This window comes from Malania oleifera, chromosome 10, assembly GCF_029873635.1.
Source record: "Malania oleifera isolate guangnan ecotype guangnan chromosome 10, ASM2987363v1, whole genome shotgun sequence".
NCBI lineage: Eukaryota > Viridiplantae > Streptophyta > Magnoliopsida > Santalales > Ximeniaceae > Malania > Malania oleifera.
The window spans coordinates 23,378,747-23,405,489 of NC_080426.1; the positions used below are offsets into that span (position 1 = coordinate 23,378,747).

General features: G+C 33.0%; 1 protein-coding gene across 1 annotated transcript in view; it reads right to left on the reverse strand.

The window, feature by feature from the left end:
* Positions 1–9,201: 9,201 nt before the first annotated feature.
* The window catches only part of LOC131166135 (uncharacterized), a 39,835-nt gene continuing 22,293 nt past the window's right edge, over positions 9,202–26,743 (reverse strand). Inside the window, exons 4-5 of the mRNA XM_058124443.1 lie at positions 16,983–17,083; positions 9,202–9,491 (exon numbers count right to left, since the gene is read on the reverse strand). Of these exons, the coding sequence (XP_057980426.1) occupies positions 9,408–9,491; positions 16,983–17,083 (185 nt within the window). The 3' untranslated portion in view covers positions 9,202–9,407. The remainder of the gene's footprint in view (positions 9,492–16,982; positions 17,084–26,743) is intronic.

A 26,743-nucleotide genomic window follows, 5' to 3' on the forward strand; every position in this document is an offset into this window, starting at 1 on the left:
TATTTTAAATTTTATATGGTGGAACTCTTTATTGTAGTTAATTCTTTTCTTTTTTTTTTTTGGTTTTAGCTTTAATACTCTTTACTTTTGTTTAGTGATTGTCATAACTGTTAGTTTATGAATTTACGGAATTGAAAATAGAATATGAATATCTTAGGTAACTTACGCCTATTAAAAGAATATTTTGGGCAACAATAAGTTTTCTATAAAAAAATTTTTAAAAAAAAGACACAACTTGTTCCGTGACTAATATTTTAGGAAATTCTCATTATTTTGCTTGACATTAATTTATTATGAAAATAAAATATATGTTTTGCTAATTGAGTAAAGGGATAATTAATCAACAAAAGATCACATTTTGTTAGTAAATTCTAATATCATGACTCTTTGTTAGAAAGTGTTTCTCAGGAGGAGAAATATGATATTATGATTAGCAGAAGAGATAGAGAACAATGGTCACTTTTCTATCAGAAGGCTTCATTAAAATCAAATATAAGATTTTATGAGAATTTAATAGAAGAAGTCTTGAGAGAAAAATATTATCAAACTCTAGCCCTGGGGGTACATAATCATGGTTTATATATTTTGATGATATTAACTTATATGTTGTTCCTGATGTTTCACATCTTTGCAGATTATGTTTGGTACAGATTCAAGGGACGAATACATGAAGTATTGATCATAAGGCAAATATCGAAACGAGATGACGTTCGAATAGGAAGATCAAATGGACACATACTCGGAATAACCCAAGCATGACCAACGGAAGCTTAAATGTAGTCTTATATGCATTTGGGGAGTGTTTGAGGTAGTCTATTTTATAACTCTTATGGTTTTGTTTCTTGCATGATTTCTGAGTAAGAGTTGAGTAATACACATGCATACTATGACACACGAGTTTATAGGATTTCACAAAGCCACAAACTCAGCATACATAATTTTCAAAGTTAAATTAAAGAGTCTGTCAAAAGAATCCTAAACTCAAAATATGTTTTCCAAAGGGACAAGTTTTTAACATCCTAGTTTTAAGAACATTTTTATACTTAGTCTCGGTTGTGTCAAAACGAACTTTATGTCCTAAGCACTCAAGAAAGTCAAGTATATTTTTTTATAAAGGACATATTAAGCATATAAAATATCAAAACGAGCTTTCAAATATGTTCTTATAAAACAAGATATCTTATATTCATGGGAAAACTCACTTGGACAAGTTTTAATCCTCATTAGACTTAATATATTTCATATACTTTTGTCCAACAATGTTTTAAGTCATTAAAAGTTTTTTTGTCAAGGAAAAACAGAGCAATCGTCAATTAACATAGTACAATCTTGAGTCATAAATACCCTTTGGTATTTGGGACATAACTTTTACTAAAAAGTCCAAAAGGTATGATCTTGATGTCCTTGGAAAGTTAAGAAAAAATCTCACAACTTTCATGTTGATAACTTTTTCTTATTTAGGGCCCTCGTCAACGAGTGGGGGCCACTAGTCGACGAGTCACAGGTAGAATGTTAATGATTGCTGGCAGAGTGTGACTAGTCGATGAGAGCAGGGGACTCGTCGACGAGTGGTCTCATAGCCAACACCATAACGGCTAGAAAATGATTAGTTTCTCATGGGATTTGCTCCCAACGGCTAGTAAGGGTTTTTGACTATAAATACAAGTCCATAGACTTGTTTAGCATGGTTCTTGATCATTGTTAGTGAAATATATCTTTGATTACCAAAACCTAAGCATTTTACACTTTACATTTTAGTTATCCATTCACAAGTGTTCAATCTCTCTTGTTCTCTAATCTTGTTTGAATCATTCTTTGAGCGAGTAGGTGAGGATTTGATTGTAATTGATATTAGCTCGTTTGAGGAGCATTTTCTTTGTAAATCATCTTCTTGTGTAAAATTTTTTTATGAACCATTTGGTGAATGTTCTTGGTGAACCGGAGGCTTTTTGTGAGCGAGTAGGGATTTGTTCCCAAGTGTAGGGTTTGGTACCTGAGTTGTAAGGCTTGCTCCGCCAGTGAAGGAGTATTTATAGTGAATTGTGGAATCCTTGACTTGGTGCTAAGGCGTGGACATAGGCTTAGTGTCAAACCACGTTAAATTTCTAGTGTTAAGTTTTCTCTCCCTTTACTCTTTTATTTATATTTTGTGCTTGATTAATGTTTCATAAATTGTGATATAATTGCTTGCAATCTTGCCATGAGTTTTTATTTTGTAGAAAAAGCCCAAATATGCGAAATAGAGTCCATTCACCCTCCCCCCTTTGACTCTATATACTCCCGGGTGAGACGTTTAACAGATGTAATCTCAAGAGGGGGGTGAATTGGATATTTTTTAAAAAAAAATTAATGCACATGCTTTAAACAATTTTTAACTACAATCTAATCAAGTGATCAACCAATGAAAAATCCAATCAATATTCACAATAAATATAAAAAAATATAAATATGCTTAAATTAAAGATATTAGAGAAGAGAGAATAAAACCCGGGATTTTATAAGGTTCAGCCTATGTCCTTGCCTCAATAAAACCACTTGAGGATTTCACTATCCACTCCTTAACAAGTGGAGCCACCTCTCTCCTTTACTCAATGAAGACGCCTTTACAATCCCTCCTTCACACGGGCGGAGATGCCCTTACAATCCCTTCTTACCTCTCTCCAAGTAATATACCCTTATTTGGCATGATTCACACCCGAACCGTAGATGTAAAATGAAGAATCAAATGTTGTACAATAAATGCTCCTCAATAGAACTGATGAATACAATTGAAACACAAGTCTAATACACTCCCAAATGAATATGAATGAAGCTCAAAGGAGAATCTAGAATGTGAGCACTTGAAAGATAACCAAGAATTTTACAAAGTGCTTGAAATTTTATTTTATTTTTTCAAATTAGGCTAAAAAACTTTGGATATTTGTAATAGATGTATATCCCTTTCATTCTCTTGCTAAAATAAGTTAAAAGCCTTGTATTTATAGGCAAATGGTCTACCAGTCGTTTTATAACCATTAAGCTTTCAAAATAATTGATTATTTTGAAAACTAACTATTTTATGGCTATTACTGTAGAGACAAATATATATATATATATGGTAAAATAGGCAGGTAATTGCAATTACGATGCTTTTCCTGAGAGATTCGGTCACCTGGATTGAGGACCCGGTCGCCCAGATTTATGGGCAATTAATCCACAAACACCCTTCAATATTTGTGGCATAAATTTTGCTAGAGAACTCCAAATGCGGCGATCTTAGTATCAAAAGAAAGTTAAGAAAAATTTTCACAACTTTTGTGTTGAATATTTTATAAGATGGGAAGGTTTTGATAGATAAAATTACACATCAATGCGATGACAGAAAAATAAAGGGGATTTGGAAAATCTAGTTTCGGGGTTTTTCATTCTAAAAATGATTTTAACACTTTGAAATAATTTTTTCACATTTATAAAATATTTTAACATTTTGAAATAATTTTTACATATTTTGAAAATAATTTTCAATAAAATATAGAGTGCCTAGGGTCAAACTAAAGTCACCTATCAACTTCTTTACATAATCAATGATAGTGTACTTACATAGGTCCTATTTACAAAATACATGAAATAAATTCTTTAAATTCTTCAAGCTTGGACTTCATGTGCTCCCTAATCATAGTCATAGTCTTTAAGTTTGGTCTTTATAAGCTCCATGTTCGTAGCCAGATATCATCGTCTTATACACTTCAAATCTTTCCAATTTGCATATGTTATTGTGCTTAATACCTTAATCCTTATAAACATACTCAATAACACAATTAGGTGTTTTTGTTTGTCATTATCAAAACGGTATGAAACCTAGAAAAATCAACACTCTTGACATTATAATTAACGAAAAATTTTAAATAATTTTTGACAATCATCAACAAATCTCAGAGAAAGATATCAAAAATTCAAGGCGCAAAGTCATTTTTAGAAAATGAATGGTATCTTTGCATTATTTTAAAATTTTACCTATTTTAAATTCAATTATAATTGAGAAAGTATATAGAATAATAAAGTCTTTAAACTTTCGAGATAGTCTTTAATTGAAACAAAGTTTAGTAACATTAGATTATCGTATGTCATATATATGTGTGTGGGCACACACTCAAATATGATAATTATGAAAAAAATAAAATATAATAATTAATTAAAATTTGGTAGTAAAATAAAAAATTATTTATTATAATAGCTACTATTGCCCATATAACTTAAGATGTGCTTTTATTAAAGTCTTTCAAAAAGGAAACACATTCATTAAATATGTGAATTGACACATATATTAATGGCATATTTTATTAAAAAATTATCTTAAATTAGTCATATTTAGACCTTAATCTTTTCACATTCAATCAAAGTAAAAAAGAAATGTCGCTTGTCAAATGTCTATGATATGAATGTGATTGCTAAGATGACATGACACGTATACAAGATAAGATAGAAGATAAAGGAATGGATAGTTTTTTTTTTTTAATAAAATATTAAATAACGATTTAATAGAAAATTTATTTTCCAGTTTAATGCATCAAAAGAAAACTCACTAGACCATCCAGCGAGTTTTAAATAACGAGAGCTACCCGCTAGTTGACGCGTGGTAGTCAAAACTCGCTAGATGGTCTAGTAAGTTTTCTTTAAATCTCTCTAGACCATTCAACAAGATTTGTCTGGAAAATGAACGATCGTTTGACGCGTGGCAAAACTCGAAAGTTTTGCTAGAGTTTTTGAAGTCTTCTTCCTCCTCCATTTTTCTTGCGAAATTGTATAGCGACAGAGCACAAAGCAAAGCATAGCAGCAGTAGTGACCGGACAATTGGACACTCACAGCAGGTGATCGTTGGAGGGAGGAGCCGAAGGTTGCTCGTACCATTGCCGAATGTTGGGAAGGAAGATATAAAAAAGGGAGATGTGGTATGTATTTTGCTTACTCAGAAACTCTTATACTATTTCATTCAGATTTGTTAGTTTAGTTCAAAGATTCAAAGATTTGTTAGTTATGTCATGTGTTGATATATACATTTTTTTTCCATAGGTCTTTACTATTTTCTGAGGGTCGGTCTAAATAGCAAGAAGTTTCGTGCCAATTTAATGTGTTCTATAGGTCCCACTTGATTAATTATTAAGTTAAACTACCTAATTATGTTGCATTTTAAAAAGCTAGTCTAACATATTCTTAAATTTTTTGAATGATTCTAAATTAAAAATTATCGTTGTCGACGTAGAGTTCAGTCTGAGGTGTTGATGAAGAGGGAATGATGATCCCTAGACAAGAAAAGGAGATCCATGAAAAAGAGGTAAAATAGTTAAAAGCAAAGTTGACATCTTATGTTTTTGAAAACATAGGAAAAATAAAGAAAAATCCTGTAAAAGGTTTGCAAAAATTAGAAAACAAGTTCGATTTATTCAAGATGAAGGTATTAGCACCTCGTATGACACCTGTTCACATAATGATTGTCACAATTACATATGTATTGCTTTCAAAAAGAAAAAGAAAATAAAAGGGGGAAAAGACCCCTTTTGGTCATCCAGTGTTGAAATCACTATCCAAACACTCTAAGAAAACCTTTTTTTTTTTTTTCTCATCAAAGCGATTGTCCAAAATTTTGAATTTAATTTGCTCCCCTTCTACAAATTTGAATTTTGTTTCATTTTTACTTCAAACAACATAATACACCCTCACAAGATTAAGTCATATGAAATACATCCCTTTCAACCCTATGGACGTGTTAGAATTGGTCCAGTTCATTTGAACCTTATTTACCTTATTTGAACACATGAGTTCTAAAATGGTTAGATTAGTTGAACCATGAAAGGTTACTTTGGTTTTAAGTGCATAATTTTGAAATTGTGGAAAATTTTTAGGCATCGTACACACATCCCTTTCAACCCTATGAACGTGTTAGAATTATCTCGTTCAATTGAACCTCATTTACTCGATTTGGAGACTCAAATTCAAAAATTTAACAAACTACTTGAAGTAAAAGGTCGCTTTAGTTCTATAACATATCAATGAGTTTTTGAAGTCTTCTTCCTCCTCCATTTTTCTCGCGAAATTGCGGAGTGGCAGAGCATAAAGCAGAGCACAGTAGTAGCAGTGGCCGGACGATTAGACGCTTGCAACAAGTGACCATTGGAGGGAGGAAACGAATGTTGCTCGTAACCTCGCCGAATGTTGGGAAGGAAGGTATAAAAAAGGGAGATGAGGTATGTATTTTGCTTACCTTGAAACTCTTATATTATTTCATTCAAATTTTTTAGTTTGATTCAAAGATTCGTTAGTTTGATTAAAAGATTCATTAGTTTGATTCATAAATTAATATTTCATACATTCAATTTTGGCATTAGAAGCTTCATTCGGAAACCCCTGATTTGAGGTTAGGGTTGATTCTGTTTTTCATATTTTACTTATTTGAATTTGTTATATATTTTATGTGTAATTGTTCTTAGGTAATTTATTGTAACTTATACGTTTGGATGTTAGATTTTAAATTTAATTTTTTACGAATTCAGATAAAATTTTCAAAAAATTTATATTTAATTTTATTTTGTTACTTATACTTTTTTCCTATTTAGGTGTTTTAAATTTGTTATTGAAAAAAAATTAAGGTTAAGTTAACAAATTATAAAAATCAGAATGTTGAAGTGTTCATGAATTAACAAAAAATTTAGTTAAAACTTTTAATCAATCTTTTTTTCAGAAAAGAAAATTGTTATCTTCTATTCTATTTCAGTAACTAATTGTTCAATTCAATTTGACAAACTAACCTCTAGTAAATAAATGTGTGTGTGCAGTTAAACTAAAACTATTTGTTTAATTGCGCAAAAAAATTATGTCATTCTCCATAATTTTATTTTATTTTTAATTTAAAATTATTTAAAAATAGAATTAAAGTTTTGGAGATTAAAGAGAGTGTTCTTTTGCTTTTATACGTATAATAAGTAGTTTTTACTTAAGACTTTATTATAGTTTCTCTTTATATAAAATTTAGGAAATATAAAATTTTGTTAAAATACGATTAAAAATTAAAAGATAAATATTAATGATGTGTCAAATAAACATAATAACGAGGTGTTATGTCATGTACTTATATATACATTTTGTTCTTCGTAGGTCTTTACTATTTCCTAAGAGTCGGCCTAACTGACGGTATAAATAAAGATGAGCTTCTAGCTCATTCTTAGTCAAATTCAATGAACCCATTAAATTTGGGGAAATTTGGTGTCAATAATAATAATAATAATAAAAGTATGCATAAACTTGTTTTGTTTGTTAATATTTTTTAAAATCCTAATTAAAATATAAGGATTATTAAAAATAATGTTTCAATGACTATTTATAATTAAGTCTTTATTTGTTATGATAATAAAAAATGTTCGTTACATATGAAGGTGTTTTATAGTTTAAATTTAGTGGGATCATTCTCATAAGTCCCTACTTCTCACTTATCTGATTATAATGTTGGAGTGACATGTTATAATTAATGGATTTTTAAATTTTATATGGTGAAACTCTTTATTGTAAGTATTTCTTTTTTTGGTTTTAGCTTTAATACATTTTACTTTTGTTTAGTGATTGTAATAAATGTTAGTTTATGGATTTACGTAATTGAAGATAGAATATGAATATCTTAGGTAACTTACACCTATTAAAAGAATTGGGCAGCAATAAATTTTCTTAAAAAAAAAAAAAACTTATTCCGTGACTAATATTTTTCAAATATTTCAGTGAATTCTCATTGTTTTACGGGAAATTAATTTATTATGAAAATAAAATATATGTTTTGCTAATTGAGTAAAGGGATAATTAATTAACAAAAGATCAAATTTTGTTAGTAAATAATAATATTATGACTCTTCACATTATAATTAACTAAATATTTAAAATAATTTTTGACAACCATCAACAAACCTCAGAGACAACTATCAAAAATTCAAGGTGCAAAGTCGTTTTTAGAAAATGAATAGTATCTGCATTATTTTTTAAATTTTACCTATTTTAAATTCAATGATAATTGAGAAAATATATAGTATTAAAGTCCTTAAACTGTCGAGATAGTCTTTAATTGAAAAAAAGTTTAGTAACATTTGATTATTGTAAAGCCATATATAATATATATATATATATATATAATTATAAAAAAAATAAAAATAATAATAATTAATTAAAATTTTGTACCAAAATAAAAAATTATTTATTATAATAGCTATAATTGCCCATATAATTTAAGATGTGCTTTTATTAAACTCTTTCAAAAAGGAAAGAAATTCATTAAATATGTGCATTGACACAAATATTAATGACATTTTATTAAAAATTATCTTAAATGAGTCATATTTATACCTAAATCTTTTCACATTCAAAGTAAAGGAGAAATTTTGCTTGTCAAATGTCCATGAGATTGCTAAGATGATTGAATGATGCAACCTTAAAAGTATACATGTAATAAATTAGTCATGACATGACACATATACAAGATAAGATATAAGATAAAGAAATGGAGGCTTAAATCATAATCCACCATCATCTCTTTTACTTATATCATAAATCACCAAAACATTCCCTAGTCTTTTAAACCAATACCATAGCCTTTGTAACCTCCAACAGTTTAAAATTTTTTTTATTTCAAATCAATTATTGCATTATGACCTTGTTCCAGACGTTTTGCAAAAAATTTGAGAACTCATTTCCAAAAAATAATGGTCCCATGTTTCTCCTTTTTTCATCACTTATATGGAAAGAATTACAAGGAGTGTTTACTTAGAATGATTGGCATGCTATAAATGTAAGTGATGGAATATATGAAGGCCAAAGCCTCCATTTTGACACAAATATTCATGTACAATCTCATCAATTTCTTAAGTAAACACCCCCTTATATTAGTCCTTTAATTTAAAACATTTGCCTGCTTAAAATTATTGCAATTCCCTTGCAAATTGGAAACTATTATTGGGTTAAAATATGATTTTAAGAATTACAATCATGCTACATTTGTGAGCATGAATTTGAAGCTTTGAAATTAAACTTAAAGTGACTTTTGATAAATTTTACACAAATTCAAATTCAAAGTCTCGCAAATTTCGAATTTCAAGTATGAGAAATTTGTGTTTTTAATGGGATATTGATTTTAGACCATCGTACTAATCTGTCTTTTCGTAACTCATTTGGCAATTACTAAAAAGACATGCACTACTAAAACACCTTTTTCCTTTCTTCTTGTTTTTTTTTTTTTTAAATCTTTGGTTACAATGCTTAAAAACTTAATCCAAAAAACAAACAAACAATAAAAACCTCAATGCACGATTAAGCATTTAAACACAGCCTTAATTAACAAGACACACTTTAGGGCTACCAGTAAGTGGATTGAGTCTGGCATTTTGCATACACATCATCAAGAAGAGTCATATGGGACAAGTGCAGCAGCCACAATCCTTCCCTCTTCATTCAGTATGTTGTAAGTGGATGCAGCGTTTCTCTGCACAAAACATGAACAATTTTATAAACACAAAACAAAGAAACAAAAAATTTGTACAAGCAAGCATTTTATAACACAGAAATAGGAAGCAAGGACTTCTCAATGCAAGGATTGTCCATGTAAATTCAACTCTTTTTGTTAGTAAATGGAGTTACTCAAGAACAACTAAATTACTAAAATTAAAAATAAATCTCTTCAGTACATGCTAATTTCAATTCTGATCTGTGATTTTAAAAGTCAGATATATTTTACCAAGTTTCATATCAAGGAATTGCCGTATATCAAGTTTACAAAAGATTGACATTATTAACATGAAAACAGTTCCAATATTAGTGCTGACGAGAAGTCCTCAAAAGGGAGAAAATAAAATGTATTGAACAAAGGAGAGTGGAATCATCTATGTAAATCCATTCTGTACTAAGTAAATTGATCTTGTAAGTAGTATGTAGTACTTAAATAATCAATGAAAAGATGGAATTAAGACATATACTTAATGGAGCTAAAGAAAGAAATCTACATGTTAAAATGCTTGGATGATTTTGGTTACATTATATTTTTTTCCACACGTGCACTCACATAATTTTCAGTAAATTCTAAAAGCATCATCTAGCCAAACAACACAGTTGTCAATAGATCGTCTCTACTCGCATTATAAAATAGCTCTCCATATTCCACATAGGTGATTGCCAGGATTTAAACCGTTCATCCTCTATTTCAAAGGTATATTCTTGATCTTGAAAATCTTTGTTCCACAAATAAATTAAAATAACTCCTTTCATTCATGCACCCTAAAGCCTCAATCAACTCATTCATGAGTTGATGAAAATTTACAGAAGCTTAGAGCATTTCTATTTACACACACACATGGGAGCACAGAAATGAGTATAACATGATGAGGATACAGGGCCAAGACAAATCCCAAGGAGAGGCATGCTAACTAATACATATTGTTACACACCACAAACATGAAGTTCTTATTTTCATATGACTCTGCATTTAAAACCCAGTATATTTCTTTTTTATTTTATAAAATTCTCTATCTATCATTTCTTTTGTTGCGCTAGAAAGTGTCTGATATTAAAAATATACTCTAAAATCATAAGACATTTTTTTTTAACTGTCAAATTCATTTTGGAGTGTCCAAGGTGTCTAACAAGGCACAGCATGAACAAGGCACCACTTGATGTGTTGGGTGCGCATGTGTTTGTTTCTAGGCTCGTTATAGTTGCTTCATTCTGCAGGACTGAAGTCCCCAAAATGTTCTTCACTAGAAAACTTACAAAAATAACTCACTTTTTTTTTCTTTTAATAAAAAAAAAGGAAAATTTATTAAGATAGAAAGAAATACAAAGAGGTAACAGAAGTAAGTAAAACAAAAAGAAAGAACAAAAAAACGAAGACATTGAGTCAACAATGCCAGCCAATCCCGCTAAAAATCCAAACAACATAACCTTTTGAAACAACTAGAAAGCCAATAAAAATACCAAAAAAGCCTCTTCTCTAGCAAAGCCGCTGCAAATTCAGAGATGGCCTTCAAACACATGAACATTCTTCTTCAGCCAAGTGCCCCAAAGCACTGTGAAGACACAGCTAGCATCCTTAACCCTTATTAAATCTCTAAAAGAAACAAGAAAGCTTCCGAGGAATGAGGAATCTAGACACACCTAAGATTCTCCAAAACAAACAATCGACTCCACAAACTCAAGTGCCAAGGCAGTTAAAAAAATGCAAATACCTCACCATTATTTTTAAAAAAAATCATAAAAACAAGATAACCCTGATGAAACATCCTAATTTGCAGCAGATTGTTGAATTGACTATATAAAACTATCCACCAACCAAAAGCTGACCCTGGATGGAAACCTACCTTTCCAAATTCAATGAATGACAAAAAAAGGATTAGAAGAATGTATCAAATGAGGGCAGAAGATTTAGAAGAAAGGATCTTGGAACCATACAAAGTTCAGACCTTGTCTAAAGGAAAGACGAAAAAAATCTAAGCAATCAAGAAAGCTCAAGAACCTTGCTCTTGGGAGATGGAAACGTGAAAGTAGCCCCAACGACCAAGAACGAAGATGTGGGTGCATGATATAAAAACGAAAGAAAATAAAGAGGAGGAAAATAAATAGAAAAAGGAATATTTCCCAATTACACATCCTCCTAAAAACCAAACTCAAGAGCCATCACCCACTTTATTATCTGACAAAGAAAAGGATAAAGAAAGCTGCAAAGTGAATTTTCAATGAATCTTATAGGTAACCAACGTCCCAATACAAGTATCCCAACCATTATACTACAAACCAAATTTGCTTTTAATAATCTTATGCCGAAGGGAGTTCATTTTTGAGGAGGATTGCCTGCTTCTCCAAAAGAACAATGTGCGGAAGTATTACCATATTCCCAGATATATATATATATTCTGTGTATATTAAAACAATATTTAACAAAGAATTATGGTCTAAACTTTTTTAGATTAAAAAGGAAAAAAAGAAGATATACTAAGAGAAAGAAAACACAAACTAATGAGGACAAGAAATCCGAGTTTTTTCCCCATTTATCCTTTAAAAAAAATATATATTAAATAATACCTTTCTTGGGAAAATAATTCCCAGAATAACTCTGACGTAATCTCGCAACTTGATGTAGCGAGATTTGCCACATGTCATTCCGGGAATTATTTTCCCAAAAAAGATATTATTTAATATATTTTTTTAAAAAATGATAAATCGGGAAATAATTTTTTTTTTGTTTACATATATTATAAGTAAGTTATTATTTTTCAGTCACAAATAAATTTATATCATATGTACATGTTTATAATATTATTGAAATTTTTCATACAACATGCAATTTTTATAAATATTATATTATTCATATGAATTTATCAATAGTTGTCTATACCGAACAAATAATATAAGATAATGTGCTAAATTGTGATATTATTGTTAAAACTAATCATTGAACTACTGATAGATGACAATTAATCTTAGTAAAAACACATAAAAAAGTTATACCAAAATATTAATTATATTATATATTTTAATGGTAATGTTTAATGAAATAGTAAATTCCAAATATGATTTTACTGTGCACCTTTTTTTATTAATAATAAGGTTGTATTTATATTCAGTTTCATATTAAAATAATACATTGTTTTAATTTTGTATTGTTATAATTGATCTTAATATCTAAATTATCTTATAATCATCATCTATTATCAAAGTTTAAAACTCAAATTCATTCATTATGTTTCGACTTATATTCGACATTTTTTTTATTGTATCATCTCACAAACTATGGATGTGGTGGCATGCATGTCATGCTCATGCGCGCCAATGCTCTTTTGAGGACGACAAGCTCAGCCCCATTCCTGACCTCCACACATAGGCTTCGTACCTTCTCAAGAAGCATCTCTCGCCTTACAAATCCAAATTAAGGTACTGCTCCGACTTCAAACGGCTCAAGCAAATTAATTAATCCACTCAAACATTATCTGGAACGGTCTCTTTTGCGATCAATCACTCGCCACAAAACAAACTCCTTCGCCTTTGCAGGGTAGCTCTTCTTATGGGAAAATGGACTGCGACACTTTGGGTGTCCACCAAATGCAGAACCCTCTCTCTCTGCATAACCTCATGATCTTTCAATTCCTGCCACCCAATAGCTACACCTTCCCATTTGTTATCAAAGCTTGCATGCATCCTCCGCCATTGATAAAGTAGGAGAGGAGACATGTTTGTGCAAAGCACCATGACGGATCTTTGCTTGAGGAAGCAGAATGCACCATCTTGATGAAGAATAATGATGAAGTATGGGAAAATGACCGTCATTGAATTGGTATCAGACAAATTATGCAAACGATTGTGCATAATTTGTTTACAGTGTGTTTGGATGCTAATCTTTTAAACATAAAATTTAATATTTGAAGTCCATTCATTATTGAAGTGAATGGTGAATAGTTGCCGAAATAAAATCAATTCATTGTGCAAAATCATATTTGGAATTTACTATTTCATTAAATATTACCATTAAAACATATAATATAAATAATATTTTGGTGAAACTTTTTTATGTGTTTTTTCTAAGATTAATTGTCATCTATATGTAGCTCAATGATTAGTTTTAACAATAATATCACAATTTAGCACATTATCTTATATTATTTGTTCAGTATAATTGACAACTATTGATAAATTCATATGAATACTATTATATTTATAAAAATTGCATGTTGTATGAAAAACTTCAATAATATTATGAACATGTACATATGATATAAATTTATTTGCGATTGAAAAATAATAACTTACTTATAATATATGTAAACAAAAAGAATTTATTTCCTAATTTATCATTTTTTTAAAAAATATATTAAAAGAATTTATTTCCTGATTTATTACGCAGAAGAATTTATTTCCCGATTTATCATTTTAAAAAAAAATATATTAAAAGAATTTATTTCCCAATTTATTATTATTTTTAAATATATATTAAAAGAATTTATTTCCCGATTTATCATTTTTTTAAAAAAATATATTAAATAATATTTTTTTCGGGAAAATAATTCCTAGAATGACACGTGGCAAATCTCGCTACATCAAGTAGCGAGATTACGTCATAATTATTCTGGGAATTATTTTCCCAAGAAAGGTATTATTTAATTTTTTTTTTTTTAAAAAGGATAAATGGGGAAAAAAACTCCAAGAAATCCTCAAAAGAAGGCTAAAAACAAAGAAATTTAAGGCCAACCCAAACAAAGCTGCCCACCAACCAAAACACCAATCAAGCACTACCAAAGAAAGCCCTTTTTCAGTCACATTCCACCATAGTTAATAAAGCAGTGCAGATTTGCTAATAACCTTCTTAACTTTACTTTTACCACTATTTGAAGCGGGCTTCCCTTCCCTCTGAATTAGCTAATTGCAACCACATTTTATCCCGCAATATTGACAACGAGAACCAGGAGCAGGCTCAGTCAGCTCAAACTTTTTTTTTCACATACTCCATGTTTCTGTGACCCAGAAACCACTCCAGATCATCCATTGGAGATGGACACTGGAATAATCACCCAATAAATCAGAAAATCTGCTCAAACTTCCCTCTTTTCACCTATTCCATCCTTCTGTAACCGAGAACTCCCTCTGGATCATCCATTGGAGATAGAGAGTGGAATAATCGCCTAAATCAGAAATCTGAACCAAACCCAAGTTGTTCACGAACCTCATCTAGCCCATCATCATAATCAAAATCACTATCCAGCTCATCCTCATCATCTAATACATCACCCCATTTCTTCTTCTCAAAAGGATTTTCCTCACCAACCTTCTTTTTTAAATCTACATTTGACCCATTCAAAAGCTCCTTAATGTAAAAACTGCCATCACTACGCCTTTTCAAGACCTTATCTGCCCCACATCTGCCTGAAGTTGCCTATCATATGCAGATACACTCGTCTGCCTCCGAAGAGTGTAAACCTGCGATATTGCAGACTTTTTGGCCACCTGAGGATGTCACCCCATCCACCCCCCACCCCCTCCCTGCACCCTTATTTTTTTAATAGCAGAATAAAATTACATTAATGTGAATAGAAATTACAGGAGGGAGAATGAGAAATCTCCCAAAGAAAATCTGGAACAAACCAGAAAAAGCAACAAAAACCTACAGAAAAAAGAAAAACTCAACAAGCCAACACATTCCTCCCATCTCTTTGAATCTCCTGGAAACTATTTCCTCTGAAAAATCAAACCAGCATACCACAGTGGTGTTAAGAACTGAATCTTATCTGGGACCAACTCCCAAATTAATTTTTTTCCTGGAGAAAATCCATTCATTTTGTTCCATCCATATCCTCCATAAAATTGCAAATATGCCACACCTCCATAAGGCTGCCCTATTCTGCCAACACCTGTGAAAGAAATGGTTAATAAATCTTCCACCAATACAGGGCATACCCAACGCTCCCCCATCATACCAAACAATTTATTCCAAATCCTCCAAGCAAAGTCGGTGTAAAAAGAGATGAGAAGATGTCTGAGAGTCCTTGAAACAAAGCACACAAACATCAGAAGAAAGAGCCTTCAAAAATCTTCCAATTCAAAACAAGTTGACAGTATTTATTTTATTAAGCACAACCAACCAAGTGAAAGCCTTAATTTTTGAGGGAGGTTTGGCCTTCCAAATTATAGGAAAGAGTGAAAATGAAGAACTAGAACGGATCAGGAATTCAAAAAAGATTTGCTAGAATACACTCCCAACTGATCCAAGGACCAAGTGTGAATATCCCTCCCCAACGAAAGATTACTTCAGTTGAATAAAGATAGCAAAGAAGACAACTCCTCCATCTCCCTCTCATTAAGAGGTCTCCTAAAATGAAGATTCCAGGGAACCCAAGGACTACTCAAATCCCCAACAAAAGAAGATATGGCTCTATTTTGCTCAGCACACAAACAAAAGAGATAAGGGAAAGAAGTGGCTCGACCCATTCAAAGCCCACCCCACTCTCAGCTGCACGTGCTTCCCCTCACACAAACCCTAGTTTCACCAGAATCTCCTGGGCCACCAGCCACTGCAGCTCCAAAGCTCACCAGTTGGGGATTTCCAAAGTTTCTGCATAACCATCCACCCTTTGCTGTCTCTGAACTACAGAAAGAACCTCCTTCCGGCTCCAGAAATCATGGGTCCTGGAAATTTGAGTCACAAACTTGTCCCCTCCAGTCCTACAATCACCTGCGGCTCTCGCAAAAATCTTCGCAAGCTTCCATGCCTCCAAGAATGAAGATCAAATAACCTCTGCCGTTTGATCTTGTAGACCCAGCTGGATTCTGATTTAATTTAATCATTCCCCAAAAATTTATCTTGCCAAACGTTCTGTAACAAGAAACCTGCTCCAATCTCAATAAAAAAAAGGAACTCACTTGCATACCCACCTAGCAACAGATAATTCTTATCCACCTGCTGCAATTCTGAGATTTCTCCCCAAGTGGAACAAAGCCCCCTACCCAAACCTTTTCCAACAGCAGATTGAAAGTTTTTTCATTTGACCAGCACTGATTTGTCAAAGTTCTCTAACAAATCCATCAAAGGGAACCACAGAACCTACAAGAGGGAGCAAGAATGAGAGGAAATGAAAGAGTGGGACTTATTTTAAAGAATCCCCTTTGATATGTTTACATTGGCAGTTTTTTAACCTGTAGCCATATGCACTATGGTGCTCATAGGTCAGAAATATGGTAACTGATTATTAATTTGTCTATTTACTTACAAATTACAACGTACATGCGACCACATTAAACATTATTCAAAAGGTAACCAGCACCACCATTAAGCATTAACTCCCATTAAATATATACGCTGGCAAACTTGTTAAGTGATAACAACTATGTTGATGATTTATTTGTGTGTGTATTTACCTTTACAGTAATTACATTAAACATAACCAAAATGTATAAAGGAAATAATTAAAGCAAGAACAAATGGCTTTTAGGTAAATACCGAGTCAATGGCTTCTAATTTCATGCCTGTAGACCGAATGAATCGCTGTAGCTCAGGATCTACTTGTTCAATGTGCCTCCCACAGCCAAGAATTAAAATCTCTGTAATCACAATAAATGAATGGTTATAGGCAGATTTGATGCAGCAAATGAAATAGAAACTAGTACTCCTATGAACCACAAAGAGTTACAAAAATAAAAATACAAACTTAAGGAACTTGATGCAAAAACTTGATTTATCTTTTTTAAACAATGAATTTTTTATATATAAAAAAGGTAAGGAAAGGAAGCGACATTTTTTTATTTTCCTCACTTAAGTTTTTGGTCGATAACCTCACCTTGAGTTCTTGAAAAGGTTGTTAAAATCAGATTTCTACAAAGGAACCCTGGAAGGTTTAGCAGGATTGGCTCAAGGATCATAAGATTCTATTAAAGATATAAAATAGATATGAAAATGAATTTATAAGTCATTTTTCATAAATTTAAATATTTTAAACCTAAAAAATTATCTTGCAAGTGTTGAAGACTAGGAAAATAGAAAAATAGCTTATTTGGTAGAGCCCTCACATAACAATGAGATCACGCATTCAAATTGGTGCATTCCTAATTCAAACCAGCTTATAATGAAAAAGGAACAAATGCTTACATGACAAAGAAAATAAAAAATATATAATGTTTAATACAATTTAGTCAATAAAAAATTATACAACATGAACATGGAAAACCTGTATGAATTTTTTCAAGAGCCACACTATCAAGTTAGCTCATTAAGATTCATGTTTAACATTCAAGCCATTGTTTGTTCACAAGCATCGCCAGCTCATCATTAAAATCATTGTCACATCATCTGTATTATCATCAAATGCATTAGTGCCTTAAATATCCATTCACATCATGAACCTAGATATTGACGTTTGAAGTTTGAACCAATTAATGACCGCCAATATAAAAACAAAATTTCAGTCCATAATTTCATTAATATTAGATATGTTGACTCTATGAGTCCAAGCCGGTTTTGATAATGACAAATCACTTGATATTTGATCTGTACATTGAGATTGTGAACAGGAACAATGTTTAGCATGCACGGAAGGATAACAAGTCATGGGAGCCATGAAAATTAAAGCATACATATCTTGGCACAATCCATGGATCTAAAAGAGTTAGAGAATGAAGATGCAAGCGACAAGTTCAAGAACGTCATGGGAATGGGTACTTAGAACTAATGTACTTGCATATTCATATGATTTAATTTGAGGCTCAACATATACCCTAGAATGATCTTAGAACTCATACATTTCATGAACATCATTTGGGGATATTTATGGACTTAGATATATTTTCAAAATTCAGGAAAATATTTTTATAAAGAGCCAAGAAAGAGAGCAAAGCAGAATTTTAAACTAGAAAGAAAAAATTCAGAAAATGGTAACTTCAGCAGACCGAACTCAACGGTCAGTCACCTAAAGTTGCAACTTCAGAAGACCAAAGTTAAGTTCAGTCGTCTGGAGAATTTCTTTAGAGGACCGAAGATTAAGTTCAGTCGCTTGAAGAATTTATGGTGAAACACAGAACCTGGCAGAAGCACCTCAGAAGACTGAACTCAGACTTCAGTCGTATGAACCCGACACTTCAGAAGACTGAATCCCAACTTCAGTCGTCTGACCCTGTGTCCAGGTTAATTTTTTTAAACTTAAGGAACTTCAGTTGTTTGGGCCTTTAACCTCGGTCGTCTGAACCTGCGGGAAAGTTTAAAAATCTAATTTTTAATGAGAGAACACGCAAACTAATCTTTGATCCAACGGTTGAGATTTATCCTAAGGGCAAAATACCTATTTATACATCATCTAAACCCTAGTGTTGAACCTAAGACTTTTGGAAGAGAAGAGAACATCTTTTTGACATATATTTGAGAGACTTGAACATATTGCTATACGATTGCCTGCACTCCAACTTATACTCATCAAGTTTGGGCAAATCAACTCAGAAAAACAAAGGGATTTCATATACACATCTTGATTTCTATTTGGTATTTAGGTTTGGTAAATCGATCTATTGTTTTCAAGAGTTTCTCATCTCATCATTTATTATTGAATACTATTAGAGAGAGATTGATCTTGAGAGTTCATATACATATAGATATTGTGTTTGACAAATTCATTACTTGAGAAAGTCTTTTTGTCATTGGTTGAATAGTTTTTTTGAATCAAGTGTGTTTAGTTAAAGACTTGATATTTTTTATACTTCAAAACCATTTGATTAAATATCCTTAGAAGTTCATAACTATATATATTATTGAGGGATATTTTCTGAAAAATCTTATATTCGATTTTGATCTTTGGTAATCACATTATATATATATTAATTTGCATATTACAAAGATCATTTTGGGGTTGAAAATTTGGGAGAAAGCTTATTGATTTAGATCTTTACAATATCCAAGACAAACTTTTTAACAAGATCATATTTGATATTTGAGCATCTTGGCTTCAAAGCTATTACTCATACAAATATTTTGGAAGATTAGATAAAAAGGAAAATTGTGTGTTGAAGCATTTCATTCATAAAACGATTGTATTGTTTCATACATACTGAGCTTCAAGTTTCATCATATGATTATGGGTTAGGAATTTCAATTGCACTCACTAGCTTTGTTAGAAGCAACATTGAGTGTTTTGCAAATTGGAAATTATATTGTAATCACGGTTCAGGTTGTGAACCGGGTTTGAGGAGAGAGTTGTATCTCTTGTAAGTAGCGGAATAGGAGGAAGTTGTACCTCTTGTAAGCAACGGATGTAAGGAAAGCTCCGTCCCAATTTAAGAAGCAGGGATTTTAGTGGAATCCTTGAGTGAGTTGCTCAAGGCGAGGACATAGGCCGCGTTGGCTGAACCTCGTAAAATCGCGTTTGCATTCTCTCTTCCCTTATCTTTTTATTTTCCGCATTGCATTTTATTACTCGTATTGCACGTATATGTTGAATAACTCCACACGCACCTAATTGGGTAAAAAGGATTCATTGATAAAATAAATTTAAATCAGCCTCAAACTCTTGCATCTAATTTGTTAAACATAGAAATCGGGATTAAGTGGTAAATAAGTTTGAAAGATTTTAAAATACCCAATTCACCCCCCCCCCCCCTCCCTCTTGGGATTATACCTAAATCAACAAGATAAATAAAATCTTCTAAGTTGTCCACTCCTTGTACAAGTGAAATAGGACAATGTCAAGCCTACAGTCAGTGATTTAATCAAAACAATGATGTATTGTAGGATATTACAATCCTACTGATCCTACTAATTTACTTCTACATGGACTCAAGATTGTTTTGGAAAACTAGGATTGTACAATCCTATGATCCCAATTTTAACAACCATGATTTTTGGTAAATAACTAACCAAAACTTAGGGCAAGAAAATTTAAAAAGGGCTGATTTAGTTGTAGAACTTTCCATTTATACTTTTCCAAACAATACAAAAATGCCGCCTTGTTTTCCAGCTTTTCAAGATTTATATAGAAGATCTAGAAAACTTAAGGATATGTTTTCCAACTTTCCTATAAAAATTTGGAAAACTAAACAAGAAGGTGGCTTTTTGTAAATATTTGAAAAAACTGAAAATGGAAAATAGAACTGTTTTTCACAAGTGAGCAGAACCAAAGGTTTTGCCTTCTCTCTTTTTTTTTTTTCCCCATTATTTCACTTCCTTTGGACCAAACTCTATTCTGAAGCAACTCAAATGAGTGATACGAAATAATATTTGTGCTTTAATTTCCTTAAATTGAGGTCATATTCTTTTTATAAGAAGAAGGAAAAATATGCACTAAGGGCACCGAGGAGGTGCAATCCATGTACATCACAAGTAATATTTACAAAGAAGAAAGTCAAAAAAATCAATGGGAGCCTGGACATAAAAGAGAACCAAAAAATGAAAAATTTTAAGCCATTTGTCTTCAACAATAAAGTTAGACGTTTGCTTTTCAATGTTCTTTGACTTCTTTTACTCCAACTAGTAAAAAATAATAGACAGAGGGATCACCTCCAAAATTTTCTTCACCTCTTTATTTGTACAAGTCCCTCCAAGACCACATCTCTCCCAAAACAGAATCTGCTGCCACTTAATAAATACCGACAATTGACAAAGCGATGTTCCATAATTTCAAACCCAATAACAACTGAGATAATAATGCACCTACTCAACCTTTCTTTCACAAAGAAAACATCTATTAGCCACCATGATTCCCCTTTTGCATAGGTTGATAGTATTTGAGGGTCAAGATTCTCTATCATGAAACATACTCCAAAAGGTGAAAAAAGCTACTTCAGTAGGAGCACAAGTCTTCTAAGTGATCAAGGGAAAGAACTTCCCTCTCTTCAAGCTCTCCATCACACTCCATCCTCTCCTTACAAAGTCAAATATCGCCCATACAAACAATAAAAAAATTTGGAGAAAAATCCAACTCTTAATTCTATGTATTTAGCAAGAAAGGCACGCCCCACACTATTTCTACTGAAAGTTGCACAGAAAAAATTACCAAAGAAGCTATACAACAACAACAAGCCTTAAGTCTACTAGGCGGGGTTGGCTATATGAACCCTTTTTTGCCAATTCACATAATCAAGGGGCATTTTCCTCAGCTAGCTTAAGAGCTTTTAGATCCTTTTTTATTATCTCATTTGAAGTTACTTTAGGTCCATCTCTACCTCTTCTACTACCAGTAACGATAACTAACTCACCCCTCCACACCAGAACACTACTTGACCTACAATTCAAATGCTCAAACCATCTAAGCCACCTCTCTCTTATCTTCTACTAGTGTTATGCCCAACTTATTGTGAATATGTTTGTTCCTTAATTTATCCTTTAAATTTATACCACTCATCCACCCTAGTATTTGCATTTTGGAAACATTTACTTTTTGAATGTGCTATTTCTTGGTTGTCCAACATTCTGATTCATATAGCATGGTTAGTCTTATAGCCATCCTATGCAGCTTTACTTTTAATTTTAAGGGTATTCTACAATCACACAACATGCCTAAACCACTCCTCCATTTTACCAACCCTGTTTTAATTCTATGTATTACATCCTCTTCAATCTCTCCCTCCGCTTGCAGATAGGAATAAAGTAAGGAAAGACTACTCTCTTAACCGTCTCACCATTGCTAACCTAAGGAAGGAATGGGATAAGGGACACCAAAAAAGATGCGTGCCCTTCGCTACCCGAAGCTAAACTTGGAAACTCCAAGCTTTGAAATCTACTAGTGCTATAATTTCTTCATATCAAGTTTAACTTCACCCCCAATATTCCCCCTAGCGTGGCCGAAGTTACATTTAATATTTCCAGTCTTATTTCTACTTATCCTCAAGTCTCTAGACTTGAAGTTTGCTCTCCATAGTTCTAACTTATATTCTACTCCACTCCTATTTTCATCAATTAGAATAATATCATCTACAAAAAGGGCATACACCAAGGGATCTCATTTTTGATATTCCTACTAAGTTCATTAATCACTAAAGCAAAAAGATGAGGACTCAAAGTAGAACCTTGATGTACCTCTATTGTATTTGGAAATTCTCTAAACTCTCCTCCTTCAGTCCTAATGTTAGTCGTTACTCTATTATAGATATACTTAATGACATCAATATATGTATTGCATAATCTCTTCTTTTCCAAAACCCACCAAAGGGCTTCCCTAGGCACTCTATCATAGGTTTTCTCTAGGTCAATAAAAACTATATGCATGTCCATTTTCTTTAAACTTTTCCATTAACCTTCTTAGAAGATGAATAGCTTTTGGTGTCGACCTCTTAGGCACATAATAGAGAATTGATTCTCTAAGACCATCGTTTCTAATCTTATTTTCATTTCAATTTTTCTTTCCCACGGTTTCATCGTATGACTCATAAGTTTGATTCTGCAGTAATTGTTATAATTTTGAATATCACCTTGATTTTGTATGAAGGTATTCATATGTTTTTCCTCCAATCCTCCAGTATTCTCTAGGTTTTTATAATAGCATTAAATAGATTTGTTAACCATATACTTCCAATATTCCGTAAACATTTACAAACCTCAGTTGGGATATTATCCAGTCCCATAAATTTCCCACTTTCATTTTTTTAACGCCTTCTTTACCACACTGACTTTTATTTTGCGGGTAAGTCTCATACTTTTAGTCTTTTCCCCATTTTTCATTTTTAAGTACAAACTTGCAATTTGGTTTTCATTAAACAACTTATTCAAGTATCATTTCCACCTTTCTTTTATGTCTTCATCTTTAACCAGGACATTATCATTCTCATCCTTTTACATTTTAAATTACTTAAATCTTAGCACTTTCGTTCTCTAGCTCTAGCAAGTTTAAATATGTCCCTTTCTCTTTCTTTTGTACCTAGCCTTAGTATACATATTATCATAAGCTCCATGCTTAGCTTCACTGACCTCCTTAGGGGTGTACAAAATTTACCGAGAACCGGACCGAAACCGAACCGTTTGAAGCTTCGGTTCGGTTTTTCGGTTTCGGTAATCGGTTTCGGTTTTCAATATATAAAAGATAGATTTTCGGTTTCGGTTTCGGTTTCGGTTTCACTCAAAAACCGAACCGTAAAAACCGAAAACTGATTATAATTTTAAAATAATTATATCCTGTGAAAACTGATTACGAGTACATGAAAAAAAAAATATTATACCTACATTATTTTTTTAATTTAAACTATTGGCTTATACTTTTTCAAGGAGTGGGGAAGGATTTTATAAAGGAGGAATGAGAACCAAAGGTTCCCATTTTGGCCATGTGGGACAAGTGCTATTGGGAAGAGCCGAACCAATAGCAGCCTGCTATAGTGCTACAACCACAGCATGCATCATCTTCTCCATCTCCTGGTAACCTGCACACTGCACAGTGCCGAGTGTCGACTGCCATGCCCTCCGACGCTCACGCCCACACCAGCGACACTCACGCCCACCGCCCACGCTAGTCGCCAACGCCCACATCTCTGATTCTCCACGACGCTCACGCCCATAGCCCACGCTAGTCACCAACGCCCACCCCACATCTCCACGCCAACGCAGTCACACACAGCAACGCCCGTCGCCCACGCTCACGCTCACATAGACGCACACGGCAACGCCCACGCTCACGCTCACACAGACACACACAGCAACGCCCACGCCAACGGCCACATCTCCAGTTCTCCACGCCCACGCTCACACACAGGCACACAGCAATGCCCACGCTCACGCCCGTCACCCACGCTAGACGCTCACAGTCACGCCCACGTTATCTTGGTGCTCTGGCCGTCCCACATCGGTTGGAAATGGGAAGAAAAAATTTTCCCCACCCTATTTAATGAAGTTGGATCTGTAATCTCCTTTGCGCTGGGCTTTACACTCAAAGCCGTGACCCAGTTGGCTGTGGCTTGACTTGGGGCTTTATGTAATTATTTTTTCATTTTGTTAGTTTGAAATTTGATAAAACCAAATTAACCGAACCGAACCGTAAAATAAACGGTTTGGTTTGGTTTTAAACCGACGGTGTACGGTTCGGTTGCAGTTCAGTAGTTTTAAAAACCGAGAGGTTCGGTTCGGTTGGCGGTTTTGGCAATAACCGAACCGAACCGAACCGTGTACACCCCTAGACCTCCTTATACTTTTCAAGGTTTTCCATGTTTTTACAACCTTACCATTTTCGTAACAAATATACTTGTCTTTACGGCCTTTTGGACATCTTGAACCCACCACCAACTTTCTCTACTATCCAAGAGTCTACCTCTAGATTCACCTAAAAAATCACTTTCGCTATCTTTCTAATAGAGTTAGCCACCCTATTTTTTTCACAACTCTCTCATCATGTTAGGATTCCCAAATCAATTGGGATTTCTGATTAATATGATTCCCAAATCAATTAGGATTCTATTTAATGTTAGGATTATTTAATGTTTGTTAGTTAGGATTCCCAAATCAATAGGGATTTCTAATTAATATGAGTCCTAAATCAACTAGGATTCTATTTAATGTTAGGATTATTTAATGTTTGTTAGTATTCCTAAATCAGTTGATTCGAGGGGATATTTTACAGTCCTAATAAGAGTTAGTTTCTCTACCCTATGTATATGTGACCCCTACAAGGATTTTGGCATTCAAGCAAGCAATGAAGCAATAACATAATTCATAGCCTTTGGCTAATTTGGAGGTAGATCCCCTTGAAGTGATCAAACCCTATTTCTCTAAATATTTTCCATTCTCTAAATTTTCCTAATTTCTCCACGATAAAACCCCAGGGTCTTATCATTAGGTATCAAAGCCGGCATTCTCGTGAATGTCGTTAACCCACCAACATAAGCAAGATCTTGGAATTCGTGATCTTTACTCATACACAATGGCTTCAAAATGTTCAGCAGAGACCTAGAGGGAAGCTACACTAAAGGCTGAACTTAGCAATATGTTTCTCAATTTGAAGGGATTCAAGCATCACTTTCTAAACTACTCAATACATCTTCCCATAAAGAAAGAAAATATGATGCCTCTACATCAGCTAATCATAGAGAGCAGTTGTACATGCGTGAAGAAGGATACCAAGGAGAGCATGATCATGATCTTTCTCATATGAAGGTGGAATTTCCTCAATAGGACAGTGATGAGTCTGATAACCCTACCAATTGGGTTTCTATAGCTGAAAAATACTTTCGCTTTCACCGCACTCCAGAAATTTCAAAAGTTGATATTGCTTCTATTAGTCTAGATGATGATGCTATTCAATTATATGATTGGTTTGAAGTTCGTTCTTCATATTACTTGTCCAATTTGGACCCACTGAATGTGAGAATATCGATGGAGAACTTGCTAAAATACACCAAACTAGCAATGTCTTGGAGTATCAAACACGATTTAAGCAGCATCAAACAAGACTAAAGATTGGACTGAAAGCCATCTTGTCAATACTTTTATTCTCCTACTTGACATTCAACATGAGGTCAAAGTGTGTCGGCCACAAACTATGATTGCTGCAATTTCCTTTGCACGATTAGAAGAAAAGAAGTTGGGAGAAGAACGACATCACTCCAACAAGACCATTAGCAAGCAGAACATTAGCAGTACTATCATACCACCTGCTCATCACAATCCTCCTTCCAAATGATTGACTTACGAGGAACTTAAAGAGTGAATGACAAAAGAACTATGTTGGCATTGTGATGAAAAATGGCATAGAGGGCACCGTTGCAGAAAAGGACAACTCTTGATAATTGAACCAATGAAGGGGACAAAAAAAGGTTGAGGATGACAGATGACCCCCCTTATTCAAATCAAGAAGGTATGACATCTTATGATAATGATGAATTGATCGCTTCTTCAGTTCATGCTTTAGTTGGTTATACTAATCCTCAAACCATGAAAATTAGTGGCTTCCTAAAATGCCAACCTGTTACTATCTTAATTGATATGGGTAGCACTAACAATCTCATGGACACTAAAATTGCTAAACAACTAGCCTATCTTGTGGAGTGAAAAGTTTGATGTTAGGGTTACAAATGGAAGGACCTTGACATGTCAAAACAAGTGTCCAAAGGTTAAACATACTATGCAAAATCATGGATTGTATGTTGATTTCTTTTTTCTACCACTAGAAAACTATGGAGTGGTCTTGGGTGTTAAATGGTCAAGGACTTTAAGTGATATAGCTTGGAATTTCTCTAAACTGATTATGAAGTTCACTGTGAATGGCTAGAGAGTGACTCTTTAACAGCAAACGTTGTGGTAACGTC